Source organism: Castanea sativa, chromosome 2 (assembly GCF_040712315.1).
Source record: "Castanea sativa cultivar Marrone di Chiusa Pesio chromosome 2, ASM4071231v1".
Lineage (NCBI taxonomy): Eukaryota > Viridiplantae > Streptophyta > Magnoliopsida > Fagales > Fagaceae > Castanea > Castanea sativa.
Window position 1 is genome coordinate 32,000,284 of NC_134014.1, and position 15,402 is coordinate 32,015,685.

Below are 15,402 nucleotides of genomic sequence, written 5' to 3' on the forward strand. Positions count from 1 at the left end.
TTTCAACTATCCATCAGTCCATCTCTTTAATTTTTATTTATTTTTTGAGAAACACCCACACACATACACATACAGGACAAGTGAATGAGATAAGAAAATACATCTTTTTAAATTTTGAGTTTAAAAATAAGCATGAAATGTATTAAATAAAAGATAATAAATGAGATCAATTAGAATATTAAAATTAATGAGAGTTTTTTTTTTTTACCGTTGAATTTACTTAAATTTAATAGTTTAAAAAAATTGTAATTTTTTATTTTATATATATATATATATATTTTTTAGGATAGCAAGAAGTTGAACGTACTTCTAGGCTTTATCTCAACATGATTCATCTCTAAAAATATCTTTTAAATCATCATATATTTTATTATTTTAATCAGTACATGGTAATTAGAAAGGTCCACCTTTTTTTCTAAAAAAAAAAAGAAAAAAAAGAAGAAAGGTCCACCTTTAATTTGATTCAAACGGCTGCTAGAAAATTCGAAGTTTGGTGGGCAGGTCAAGTTGATGTGAAGGATATGGAATGAATTTTGCTAAAACACAAGTCAAAAATGGTTTAAGGAAAGGTCAATACTGGCCAACTAGTATGATTTTTCGAGCAAAAGGTGATGTACCATTCAGCTAAAATCAACAAGTTAGGAAATTTTTTTTGGCTAATCAATATATTTTTAACACTCCAAAAAAAAAAAAAAAGGCAATGTATCTTTAACACTAAAAATTAAAAAAACAGTCAAGAGCTCAGTAACTCAATCAATATTCTTTAGTGTTTCTAATGAATATGTCCAAGATTCAAATTAATCAAATCACTCATCTCCCAACTCAACTATTAAATTATCAAAAAATTGGAGAAAACATATTCTAAATGTGGAACATATTGTAAAAGTTGCATTCTTATACCTCTTATATACTATCACATACTATATAATAAAAAATGTATCATATGTTATAATATCCTATATAATAAAAATTACATTTTACATTTTGTGGTTATACCAAGTGGGTGACTTCTTCTAAATTTTTTTTTTGATGACTCGCTGTCTTATTAGGTCTTAAGAAAATTTGATAATATTTATTAAATATTTATTTCTGTGTTTGTCTTTTTTTTAGAAAAACCTATATAGCACATTTGAGGTTCTTTTTGTTTTTGAAATTTTCCCCATTTTTCTTTTTACCTAGATGCTTGAGGATTTTTTTTTTTCACAATAACACCAAAATTTAAAAAAAAATTTGTTAGATAGCATCGTTTCTAAACTATTTAGCAAACTAATATCTCGAGAGTTAGAGACTTGAGATCACTGTAGCAAATCGAGTATCACAGGCTTGATTTCAATGAAAATTCACCTAGAAACACTCGAGTTCCACAAAAGAAAAACCAAAAAGCTGAGATACCCTTCTTCTTCTTCCTCTTCTCCCCTTTGAAGAAATCCACGACAACCAGTCAGGGAAAAAAAAAAAATCCACGACAACCAAAGAGACAACAAAAACATAAACACAAACAAGGATCAAAGCAAAAATCACACAAAGCTCTCAACCACGAACGATGAACCCAGTTGGCGACTAGCGAACTTAGCGGTGAACCCAAGTAGCAAAACCATGAACTTAGGTAGCGAACCCACGAACCTAGGCGGTGAACCCACAACCCAAACGGCGAAACCCATGAACCCAAGCTCAGATTGAACCCATGACTTAGGTGAAGGTTGTTTTCTCCTCTGTTTCTCTCTTTTTTATTTGTGCAGAGTAGGAACTCGAGTGTATAATACTCGAGTTCCACTGGAAATCGTTTTCTAGGGACTCAATTTTCATTGGAAATCGATTCCTATACACTTGAGTTGCTATAGTGAACTCAAGTATTTTAGCCTCGAAATGTTAGTTTCATAAATAGTTTGGAAACTATGTTAACTAACAAAATTGTTTGAAAATTGGGATTATTTAAAAAAAAAAAATCGGATGCTTGCAGTCGAACTTTAAAGTTAAAAAAAGAGTTGGTCCCCTCACCCAAAAAGAAAAAACAAGTTTACCTTGAAAGTCACTTAAAGGATGATGATATATTTTATTTGATAAACTAAAGGATGATGATATTTAATATTAGAAGCCTAGGTAACTGTTATAAATAGATTAATAAACCCTTGGATCAAATCGTTGACATTAATCCGTAATTAATGGTATGGATGTGGATTTTTTTGGGGTAATTAATTGTATGGATGTGCCACTATAACAAGCAAAAGGTAAGGGTTTCTTAAGAAGAGTATAGGAGATTAAAGAAAGTCATTATAGTATAATTTCTGAAACATCACTAAAGTCAATGAAAATTTTATGGTACTACTACTCCGAAATAATAATAAAAATTCTCAATATACCCACTGAGGGAAAAAAAAAATGAGGTACCAGAATATTATGGAATATGGAGTCCCAAAAGAATGAATGAATGAAAACAAAGTTTGCACCGCAAAACCATTTGAAAAAGGCAGTTTTGATGGGTAACTTAAAATACCCACTAATTATTCATGCATCACAATAATCCTGTGACACAAAATCATCACATGAAGGAAACCAGAAAGAGAGGGAAAGGACCTCCTTGCACAAGCATAGTATACAATTCCTTTCAAACAGAGAAAGAAAATGACACTGACGGGCCACACTTAATACATATGCAAAATACCTTCCTTCCCATGCCTAACATTTAAAAAATCAAAATCAAAATCAAAATCAACAGCTCACCACATTCTGAACTAAAAAAATAATATTATTAAGTTATTGAGAAAAGTACAACCTAACTCATTATCATTTTGAATCCAAAAATAAAAATAAAAGTCATTATCATTTTGATTCTATAACAATTTCATACGTAAGATTTTTTTTGTTTTTAATTACAATAAGAGGATGTTTATTGGGCAATGTTATTAAGTTACAAAACGCATGACTATTATATACACTTTTAATTGCAACTTATTGATCTCCTAAAGTTTAGATTAAAATCAAATCCTTTAGGATTTTATAATTTCCATCAAATTTAACAAATATTGCATTTTGTTGATAAACTTTCAATTACAATTTACTCCCTTGTAGTGTTGGTCATATCACAATTTAAAGCTTTTCAAAAATTACCTTATAGTGTTCGAGTCATAATGGGTTGCAGTTAGATTTTGTGAGTCACTAAAAATGACAAGGTGAAGAGATCTTCGACCATATATGCATGGGCGGAGCTGTTATTGGATTGCCCCCCCTAATTTTTTTTATAAAAATATTATTATATTAATAGGTACTAAGTATAACAATTTTGTTCAATAAAATTACACTTTGCCCCCCTTAATAATGCCATTAATTCTTTTGAGAGTAATCTTATAGCCAAAAACGTTTTTACAATGTTTATACAAATTATTAAAGTAGCAAATTCTTATTAGTTGGTACACTTGCATAACTTTTTATATATCAATAACCACTTATCACATTAGCAATTTGTAAAAATTTTGTAGTTTTAGCATTTTTCACCTTTTAAAGGACATAAAAAATTAATAGATTAAATCTAAAACAAAATATAAAAACTCAAAAAAATTAGCTCAACAACAAAAATTACCAATATAATAAAACTAAAAAAATTAAGTCCAATCAATATATTTTACCCAGAACAAACTACTTGGCCATTTAAAAAAATTTTAACAAAAATCCTTAGTAGTAAAAAAATAGGCTGGACACATGTAGCAAAAGTCGCCCCCCTAACTCCAAGTCCTGGTTCCGTCCCTGCATATATGGGCTTAGAAATCGCTGAAAAAGGGATGAAGAAAAGAAAATCGAACGAGTGGGGTTTCTTTGATTCCCAAGGGGAAAATTTGACCCTTAACTCGTTTCATGCAGGTTTTGAACACATTAAACCGCTATCGAGGGCCACTTGCCCTCAAAACCATTCAAACCTTAGCTGGTCAGTTCGAGTCGAGCAAGCTCACCAAATAATTGACTTGAGTTGGACATTTCATTTAAATCAAAACCTTACTGGGTCATGAGTGCTAATTATTATTATTATTATGGATAGGAAGTTCTAATTATTTTAATTGGTAATAAAGTCTTAATAAGCAAAACTTGATAAAATATAATAAGGACAAAATTTGCTACAAGCTCACTTCATAAAATAAATATTATTGCATATTTTGAAAACCTATCTGTTGAATTGCATATTCTTTATGCTTTAATACACATGTCAAATTTTGTGTCAATCAAATATTATTTACAATATAATCTATAAACTTATATGTTATGCATAATTTTAAATTACAAAAACTTGCAATTTAAAAATTTATTGATGACATAGTTATTGATTTTTAATTTTCTGAAAATTTTACAAATATGGGGGATATAAGAAGAAGATGTAATCCAATGGTGGATTTGTTAAAACTCTCCTTTAATAAAAAGATATTGAGTGAATTTGTAGCCTAAGACAACAACCGATTTTGTAGTCTAAGGTTACAATTGATTTTGTAATTAAGCTTTGTTCATATAATAAAAGCTCAGGTTAAAAAGTGTGTTTAAGGCATTTGTTAATGGAATATCTAAAAAAAAAAAGTTTGATACTACTTTTATAAAAAATATAAAAAAGGTAAAAAAAAATCATTTTTTTTTTTAAATTTCACATTAGAAATTTTTTCCTAAATCAATACCCTTTTCCTTATTTAACTTTTTTCAATAATAAATGCAAATTTAGATACTAAATTATAGCAAACCCCAATCAGAAGAGGATAAATTAATTTTGTCTAGAAAATATGTGAGAAGATGCCATAATATTCTCTCTTTTTTTTTAAACATTCGTTCTATGTATCAGTCCTGAGTCCTGAGATTCCGGAGGAGACAAATTAAAGCATATTTCAAACAATAAAAAAAATGAAAAATCCAGCTAGAAATAAATAAAATAAAAAATAAAAACGTAGTGCTGGTTCACAATCACACTCTCTCTCACAGAGTCTACGTCTCTCTTTTCTTTAATGGAGACGAAGAAACTCATATATTTTACATCATCACCGTTTCACTTCTCTTCAACGTGCTCTTCTTCTTCTGCACTTCCTTACATTAACTCCGCGATTTCCGGGGCCAATTCCTCCCCAAGGTCTGGATTTCCAATTCTCAATTTTTGGTTTCTTAACGGGAATTTGTTTTCCCGGGAATTCATTTTCCCTTGGATTTCCGTAATTTTTTTCGCTCTCTCTTTCTCTCTCTCTTTCCGTTTTGTTTGTTCTGTGTTTGATTGCGTTGATCTGTGTTGGAATTAGCTGATTTGTGAGCTCCTTTTTTGTTCTTTTGTTTTTATTGTGTGAAACCTGATGGATCTAATTATGTGATGGATTTCGAAATTTCTCTGGCTAAATTTTTTGTGGATTTGTGGATCGGCTTTAGTGGCTGTTTCGTAAATTTGTGAACTGAAATTTTACGTGATTGTTAAATTTGTTGTGTGAGAGTTTCATAATGTAACTTCTTTTTTTTTTTGTGTGAGTTTGTTGGTTACTTGATTTATTGATCAGTAAAGATGTGAATTGTGAGAGAACAAATCAGAAACTTTGAGTATTCCAAAGATTAATAAGGATTGCTCTTTACCATTAAGCTTCAAACTCGGCTCTCTTATTCGACAATAAGAGAATTTACTAGTTGAGCTAACTAGAACTTGATATAAGCAATTGAATGTGGTTTTTTTTTTTTGATAATTCAATAGTTACAATGTGGAAGGAGGATTTGAACCCTAGATGTCTCTATTCGAAACATGAGTAGGTACCAGTTGAGCTACAAGGCTGTTATATCTTTTATAGAGATCGAACCATTTTGAAGTCTTACGAACCAAGTTTTAAAATGAAAGATTTGTTTGTACCTTGGCTTCCTGCACAATTGAAATGACAGTCTTGTCATCTACGATTATATGGTTTGTGGTTTGAAATTTTGTTCAATTGCTGATCTCACTTTTTTTTTTTAGTTTGCTTATAACAAGTGAGGGAAAGGGGGATTCAAATCTAGGTTCTCCTCGTAAAAGAGACCGAGCATATTCATTGAGCCACAAAGCTCTTGGTTGATAATCTCACTTTTGACAATAGTTGTTGAAAGCTTCTAAGGTTTTTTGTTTGTGTGTGTGTGTCAGTGCATGTAGTTTAAGAAAAGATAAGTTAGAGTTTGTAGCGAAAGAATTTGTTGATGTGTATATTTTGATATCAATTATGTTTGTTACCTGCAAAGAGAGTCATTTGGTTTCATTGATTCTGACTTTGTTGGATAACTTGTTTCATCATGCAGATAAAGGTATTGCCTTTTGATATTCCAGTGTAATAGTTGGTTTCATGAAGGCTGAGCAGTGAAAATAGAGGTGACAAATTCCAAGTTGGAGAAAAAAATAACTTCAGCAAAGCTGTCTGATAGGAAAGGTGCTCTTGATTTGGCCTCATGGATGTTTAATGTAGTCACATCTGTCGGAATAATACTTGTCAACAAAGCCTTGATGGCTAAATATGGCTTTAGCTTTGGCGGGTTGCCTCTCTCTCTCTCTCTCTCTTAATATCATATTCAAACATTCAATTTGATTAATTTTTCTCCTTTGCATTACTTACATAATATATGTCATGCTTTATGCTTTAATATATCTATGATTTTGATATGATCAGTCATGTTGTGTAGTCTGTTTTCTCTTTAATCTTGTTAAAAAGGGACAAAAGGTGGAGAATTCTTTTTATTCTTCTTTTATTGAGAAGTTGACAAAATTAATAAAATAATATTAAAAATTAAAAATTGTTAGTATTATTTTGAATTTAACATAAGCATTGCTAAAAATGGATTTTGGATTCAGGTTAGAATTTTACAAGATGAAGGTGTAAGAGTTATACTTGCTTCAATTATAATTGTTCAACAGGGCATATACTCGTGTCTCTTTATTCTTAACTTTCAAAGATCTTTTCTGTTCCCCTTTTCACCTTTCCTTAAGAAAAAATATAGCACAAGATGATTTCTGTTGAAGAAACCAAACCTTTTTTTTTTGTCTTTTTGTTAAAGATGGTTTTTGAAACTTAAACTAGACTCAATGCTCTTTTAACATTATTAGGGAACCACTCTTGATCTGAGATACTCTTATATTTACTTGCCATGAAAGTTGCACATATATATATATATATATATATATATATATATATATATATATATATTGTGGTAGATAGTTAAAAATTCTGCATGCGAAAGAAGAGGTTCTTTCACAGACTTCTTTTAAATTTTTGGGACTAGATCTTGGATAAAATTTTATAGGACTGGTATCTGATAGAAAGATGATTGGTTTACATTCCTTGGGACTGTTATGTACCTGTATATTTTGTTTTAAGAAAATTGTGTTTGTGCATGAATAGATTCTATCAAAGAATGCATCCTTTAGAACACTTCGATCATATACTCCGATGATATATTCATAAACCCTAATTGGGGGGGGGGGGGGGGGGGGAAGGCTTGAAGCATTATTTTTTGACACTTATAATGAAATTGTATGACATCTTATCCAGAGGACCTTTCTTTCTAGTGATCTTTATCCTCACAAATGAGGCTTTATCCAACTCTCCCTTATCAGTCATTGAAAGGAAATAATCCATTTATTGGACAGCATTGATCTGAGGAATCTCATTTATTTTATTCTCACTAGTAGCTTTAAGAAGCACTAAATATTGTTTTGGTGGTTTATTTTGGTCAGAATAGAAGTGAATACACTTTGAGAACAACTTGGAAATGATCTAGCTTACAAGTTATCTTGAAGGCCTCTCTTTTGCACCAGATAGCCACATGGAAACTTATCCTTAATTTATAGAGAATTGATGTCAGTCTTTGGGCTGATACAAAGTAATCTTTAATCATAGTGGATTATATTTGTGTTATTTCAGTAAGTGTGTTTATAACTAGTTGTTATAGATTAGCTCAAATGGTTGACCTAAGGCTTGCTGGTTTGTATTGGACATCATAAATTCTGAAAAGCATAGGAAACCCTTGTCAGGATGCACAGTTAAGCCCGAAAATTGTGTATTATTTTTGGGTCTTCTTCATACACTCTTAATGTCAGAGAAGAGACTAAGCACTCATATGGGCTAGAATTTTTTCCATATGATAAATCACACTTTTGTATGATACAGAAATGTTTTGAGGAAGAGCCAATGTACAGAGCTTTCAACAAGATAACTCTGCCTAGGTAGAATGTAATTCATGCTTACATATCATAAAAGAGATTGTATAATGTTGAGCAAGAAGTTTGTGTCTTAATAGGTGGAATATAATACATATTTACTTATCATAGAAAAGATAGTATAATGTTGAATAAACAAAAAGTTCCTCATCTGTTCTATCTTAACAAAATATGACGTGCTTTTGTTAAGAAATTGATGCTTTTTATGAAACAGAATGAACTGCTTCTGAATGGTTTCATCAATCCTGACACTGTCTTCTATGTAATGCCTTAATGCAGCTACAACATTAACTGGTCTTCATTTTGCCACAACAACCTTGTTGACTGTTATTCTTAGGAGGCTGGGATATATCCAGGCCTCTCATCTACCAATTTCCGATCTTCTGAAATTTGTTTTATTTGCAAACTTTTCCATAGTTGGGATGAATGTGAGTTTAATGTGGAATTCTGTGGGATTCTATCAGGTTAGTTTAGGTAAAAGAAATTCTTTCTGTTTCTTTTTTTCTTGAGAAAATTTTAGAAATTGCAATGTGTCTTATTTTTAGTTTCTATTCTCAGATTGCAAAGCTGAGTATGATCCCAGTATCTTGTTTTCTCGAAGTTGTCTTGGACAAGGTGCGATACTCAAGGGACACGAAACTTAGCATAATATTAGTCCTTCTTGGTGTTGCAGTCTGTACTGTTACAGATGTGAGTGTCAATACAAAGGGTTTTATAGCTGCTTTAGTGGCAGTTTGGAGCACGGCGCTGCAGCAGTATGTAAGTAATTCTTTGTTGAACCCTTGATCTCATATAGATATATCATCAGCTTTGAATGGATTAGGAGGCAAAAGTGAGTTCTGGGACTAGGCTGGTGGAGTTTTAGGTTCATTGTGTTCTTATTCTTTTTTAAATCCTTCATATTTGCGCACAGGCAGACATTCCCCATATAAACATTGTCGTATGCATGTGCAGCTCATATGATATACTATTTGATAATTGCGTTAGCCAAACTAACTTTTTATCTTGTCTCTTTATATGGGTTGGGTTTGCACATTAATTTGGAATTATGTCTTTAATAATGTAAGTTTCAAATTTAATACTAGATTGATTTATGTCAGTTCTGCCAAAATACAGATTTCTAATCTTACATATAATCTACAATATATGAAGTTGTTTTGATTATTATTATTATTGCAGTATGTACACTATCTTCAGCGGAATTATTCTCTTGGATCTTTCAACTTATTGGGGCATACTGCTCCAGCACAGGCAGTATCCCTTCTTTTAGTCGGGCCCTTTCTGGATAGTTGGTTGACTGGTAAAAGAGTTTATGCATATGATTATACTCTCACATCTGTGGTAAGTTTCTTTTCTTTTCTTTATTATTATTTTATAATTATATCTCAGTTGGTATGATGAGGTATACTTCTCTGATATAAAAACATGTATTCACATGCAAGATACTTACCAGCAACACACATATCATGCTGTCAGTTCATGCTCCTGTCTATGCCTTTGCATGCATGTGAACATCACTATGTTATTGGGCTTAGTTGCTTGTGCTTGTAGAATTGCAACCATATTTTTGCTTATAAATGTAAATATGCCTAGTCTGTCCATCATTTAAGTACCATGGTTGGCAGTTTAGCAGTTCGCCAGCTGCAATTGCTTTAATAGGGAAATTGAATGAACAGATAATAATTTATTAGATCCTTGGTCAAAGGTGGCCAATGCCTCACCAAGTGAGAGAGCAATCAAGGAGCAAAATCAGACCGCTTAATTGCCTTTAACACGTATCTAAAGTGTCCCATGTCTGTCTTCAGATAGACCCATAGGCCATAGGGGCACTTAACAGGGTCTACAAAAAAGTCAAAATAGCCTCCACAGATGCCCAATATAGTGCCTTGCAGAAAATCTGCAAGTGGGTGAGGGGTGCTTACCATTGGAATAATGAATGGAAAATCAGTCCCAATAACTAATATGGTTCTTTACCACCACATTAGTTCCCAACATTTGTAGCTCATTGAGAGAAGGCTTGCTCTTATATATTTACCACATTTTTGGAAGGTTTTACTTCATCCCTTATATTGCAAAGAGGGAATTCTGATTAGTTTCCTGTCTTATAAAAATTGAAATGGCTTTAAGGAAAGAGCGCATTCCTTTTTTTTTTTAAAGAATAATTGGCAAATTCCTTACTAAGCGAAGTGTCTTCATTTGGCACAGGAAAGAATTTTAATGGGCTTTCTTCATGAGCTAGTCTCATGTTCCTAAGTGTTTTGGGGAATGGTAATATAATATGTATAAAAAATTAAATTATTAATAATATATGTATATAAAAAGATTAAATTATATAAAAATAATTTTAAAATCTATTAAATAAAAAATTTATATACATACTCAAGGCAGGGTGGGTAAAACCCATCCCCGTCTTGTGCCCTCTTCAGGGTAGGAAAAACACGTGTGAGGTGGAGTAGGGCTAGGTGGGTCATGCAAGGGGGGACATTTTTGCCATCCGTACCTACCTTATATTTTGTGTTTTTCAAGTTAACTGTTCCTCTAAAAGTGAAGGTAATTTGGGTAGAGTTCTAATCTGAAACATACTCTGCATGCCACAAGGTGGGGTGCTTTAGTATTTATAAGCTAGACATACTGACTTTGCTATAAAAAAAAAAAAAAAGGAAAATTATGCAAGTGTAGTAGTGATGATGTCACATGGCATCAAGGCCATGTTACCTATCTCTTCGAAGAGTTCTTTCTTTCAAGTGACATGCAATAGATTATAAGCTCTTTTCTTCTTCCTCCTTTGCTCCTTCAGACTCTTCCTCTAAGAAAATTTTTAATTGCTTGAGAATGCCTCTCAAGTTCATGACACGGGCAGTTCTTTCCTACCATATCCCTACTCTAATATTCATTTATATATAGCACAACTGTGTGGGGGTCATATCTGAAATATAATAGGACCAATGACACTTTCTTTAATGTCAAATTCTAGAGGAGAATGGCAGTCTTATCATGCTTCTGTGAACATCTTTCTCTTTGGGATAGAGGATCTGAGCTCCTTTCCCTGGGTGAATATCATCAAAAAAAGGAAACCATTAGTAATCAAAGAATCACAAAAGAAGAAAGATACTGAGGGAAGTTGGCCTATGAGTTATTGATGTGATCAAAATTGAGGAGATAGTTTTCAGTGTGAAAGAGAAACGTTGAAGGGACTGATTGTTGGGTTTCTAATTCCTTATATACAGTTTCTCTATTTAATATTATTATATCAGGGTATTTTAGGGACCTCGCTTTTTGTTAGAATTGGGCCAGGTTATTAGGTTTTTTTTGGGGTATGATTTTGGGCTGTCCTTTGTTTTGTTTGGATTTCTAGAAAGGCATGAGTTTATGAAGCAAAAGCTCAAAGCAGTGTATGTAATTCACTTCAATGCCAAGGTCATATGGTTGTTTTAGTGAAGACCCAAGATTCAGACAAAATTTCTTTAACCCCAATGCCTTTCTAGGCTGTAAATTTATTTAATACCAAAGAAGTGGTGATCTCTCCGTAGCCATTGACAGTGCCCCAGTGAATATTTCCAAATACCTACTTCATCTTACTTGTAGAGCCAACTAGCCAAGGGACATGGCCAATTTCTGTTCATTGATCCTTGAGAAAAGAATAAACGTAACTGTTGCCTGCCTGTCTGTGCCCAAGGATTGAATGTTTGTGAGGTGTGTGCACACACATGTACACCTAGCAAGTATCTATGTCCACTTTTGTCTGTTGGTTGTGCTTATACGAATGTTCTGTGTATCATTGGATGGTCAGAGCTTAGCATGCATAATTGCACTTGAATATCCTTTTTAGCATGCATGCCACAGAACATCCTGGACATGAGAACTTTTACTTAGAAAGATCGACAAGAATTAAGTTTGATTTTCTATCACTTGCTGTTTGTCAAATGGACTGGTGGTGGAATGGTCCTACTTGGTAGAATGGACCATATGCCTGTGCACAGATATATTTTTGCATGCAGCTAGCTGTGACTACTGAAATGATTTGGGCCACTTTTTTCTGCAGTCATTCATAATTCTGTCCTGTACCATTGCGGTAGGGACCAATCTCAGTCAATTCATCTGCATAGGCAGATTTACGGCTGTGTCATTCCAAGTGCTTGGTCATATGAAGACTATTCTGGTCCTGATTTTAGGATTCATTTTCTTTGGGAAAGAGGGTCTCAATTCACAAGTAATTTTGGGTATGTTAATTGCCGTTGCGGGAATGATGTGGTATGGCAATGCTTCAGCTAAGCCAGGAGGGAAGGAGCGGCGTAGCCATTCAACTCCAAGCAACAAATCACAAAGACATGTTGGGTCGACGGAGTCTACTGAGCTGCTGGATGACAAGGTCTAGATTTATAGTGAAATGTTGAAGACGAGAAAAATTGAGCTTTTTAGTTAGCAGGTCCGCATGTTTCTTTACACCTAGGAGGCAGATCCCTCATTTACTATAAAATTTTCTCATCATAGTTCATATTGTTCTTGAAGGAAAAGAATGCTGTTGAAGGGGGTGCAACACTGCAACTTCCCCATTAAAATTACATTGTTCCATAAATATTATACATTGTAATTTATTTCTTATTCAATTTTAAGCCTTTTTTTTTGGTTGCTCTTTTTACCTGGTTCATCATTGTTTTTTCTCTTCCTGGAATTATCTCATTGTTAATACTTTCGATGTATTTTATTCTTTTGTTTGTTATGTGCTTGAATATACATGTTATCAAATTCATCGAAAGCCCATGGGGCTAAATTGTTTTGTTGGAAGTATATATTTTCTATGCAAAGGCAATTCTGCTTTAACCAACGATAGCCAAGCATATGCATTAAAACCAAATTCAGAGCTTCACAGTTCCCCCTTCTATGTAGCATTTTCTTCTCTCTGTGACTCTTATATTACATTGTGTGGCTCTGTATCATCAGAACTTGAAAGGCTATACAAAATGTCTATTCTATGTAAAAGGATGGGCTTTAGCTTAGTGGAGTCCTGAATAACTGAGCTCTTCAGTCTACAGGGTCTTCTTGTAGTTACACTTATTGTGGTCCAAAGTCCCATAACACAATCTGTGCTTATTTAACACGACTTCAAGTCTTCAACCACTGGGATCTTCTTTTCTCTCTTCTGGTCCCAAAGAGAAAGCTGCTAACAGAACCACTGGAAGAATCAGAGCTGTAATAAATCTCATTTTGAGAAGTGGGGAACCATGCATTCATGCAATCAGTAATTATTTGGTACTCGTAGACATTTATGGTGTTTGATACATGCATCACCTGGAGCTGATTGGCTTTTTTTTTTTTTTATTTTTAGACGTTGATTTTTTTTTCTTCCTCCTTGTCTTTTTCCATTATTTTTATTCAAGAAGATTCAAACATGTTTTCTCAAGAACTGTATGAAATAAAGCACTGGGGAAAGTCCTTCACCTAACTTTGCTGTCTAAAGAAAAAAAAGTACATTAGGAACAAAAAATGAAAAAAACTTGCTGAGTTTACTACTGCTGTTGCCGCCAAAACTACCTAGCACTAGCAGTGATCTCCAGAATAACACAAGGACTATTTTTGCCATCTGAACATACAATTACCCCATTAATAATCGTTTGATTAAAAAGGAGCAACACCAATATAACCTCCATTTGTGTTAGACCTTAGGCCTTTGCTACTTTGCTTGATTTACCAAACCTCCATTTGTGTTGGACCTTAGGCCTTTCCTATTTTGCTTGATGTACCAAACCTCCATTTGTGTTGGACCTAAGGCCTTTGCTACTTTGCTTGATTTACAAAACCTCCGTTTGTGTTAGACCTTAGGCCTTTGCTTTATAAACGCTCCGTTTGTTTCAATGGAAAACCTTATGTAAAGATAGTTTTTCTTATTTTCCAATATTTGGTAGCATAAAAAAATATGAGTCAAAGGAAAACTATCTTTGGTCAATATAAAAAGTATGGCTTATTTTTAGAGATTGTTTTCCATTAAATTTTTTTGGAAAACAACTCTATCTCACAGCAAGTTAAATAAGGGAAATTAAGAGGTTGTTTTTCAACTTATTTAAAGTTACTACCAAACATTGAAAAATGAGATAGTTTTATAGAAAATGCTTTTTAGAAAATGACTCATTTTCTAGAAAACATCATTATTGAAACAAACAGAGCGAAAGTGTGAGATACACTGATCACAAGTTTACAATTATTTTGTTTTGAATTATGACATGGAAACCAAAGATTCAAAATTTACAGTGAATTCCAAAAAAAGGAGAATAATGTTTAGGACTGTCGAAAGTCTGGTACATTACAGCTGCTTTTGGGTCCCGCTTTTTGTTCCTATGTGTCATAAGCGTGATCTAGCCTTTATGGCTTTCAATTTTGGTTAGAAAATTGAGAGGCAATACACTGATTTTCCAGTTGCATTTTTATTTTATTTTTGGTCACTACGACTAAGTTTTCATTTCTAATTATTAATAGGGTGCATTCAACTCTCCAATTCGATGAACCTAGCACAATCTGACGCCTCTAATTAATTATTTATTCGTTGATATGTTGGGTTGGGTGGAAATATTTTTTGAAGCTTGGGTTGGGTCGAGTTCAGGTCAACAAAATTTTCAATGCATGTAATTCAATGCGATCCATGTTATTAATATTTAAAAATATATGTATTTTAAGTTTGGCAGTTGGATTTATTTTGGTATTTTAAAACTTAATTTTAATAAAAATTTGAATATTAGGTTTAATTGTGTAAATCATAGTAATAATCTATTAATAGTAAGCTTAATTAAATAATTAAATGGAAATCCTTTTTTTATTAGACACAATAAAATGGCGTCAATCTAATGACCCATATCATGAATTTAGTTGGGTTAAAGATTTATTAACTCAAGGAGGTTGAACCAGATTGATTAATACCTTAAATCCAACCCCTTCACACTTCTACTATTTACTAGTATTAATCTTCTTTCTTTGCTTTTCTTTTTTAATTTTTGTGAAGTATAATTATTAATTATTAGTTATTACCACTTTTGACTGTAAAGATGAGAATAAGGAATTAAGATTATCTATAGTTTCTAACATTAACTCCATTATGAAATTCTTAAAAGCCTATTAACCTATTTTGATTTTTGAAAAATGAATGAGTTAAATTTTACTACATGATAAATAATTTAAACAAAAGACATAATAGTAGTCAATATTTGTTTGTAATAATTGAAATATCAGAATCCCAT

General features: G+C 32.5%; 1 protein-coding gene across 1 annotated transcript; it reads left to right on the forward strand.

Moving 5' to 3' along the window:
- The first annotated feature begins 4,883 nt into the window (after positions 1–4,883).
- LOC142624554 (UDP-rhamnose/UDP-galactose transporter 6) lies at positions 4,884–12,815 on the forward strand. Its single transcript, XM_075798158.1, has 6 exons — positions 4,884–5,095; positions 6,265–6,491; positions 8,456–8,640; positions 8,735–8,935; positions 9,356–9,517; positions 12,219–12,815. Exons 2-6 carry the CDS (start codon positions 6,416–6,418, stop codon positions 12,549–12,551), a joined length of 957 nt encoding a protein of 318 aa, XP_075654273.1. The 5' UTR covers positions 4,884–5,095; positions 6,265–6,415; the 3' UTR covers positions 12,552–12,815.
- The last annotated feature ends 2,587 nt before the right edge of the window (positions 12,816–15,402 follow it).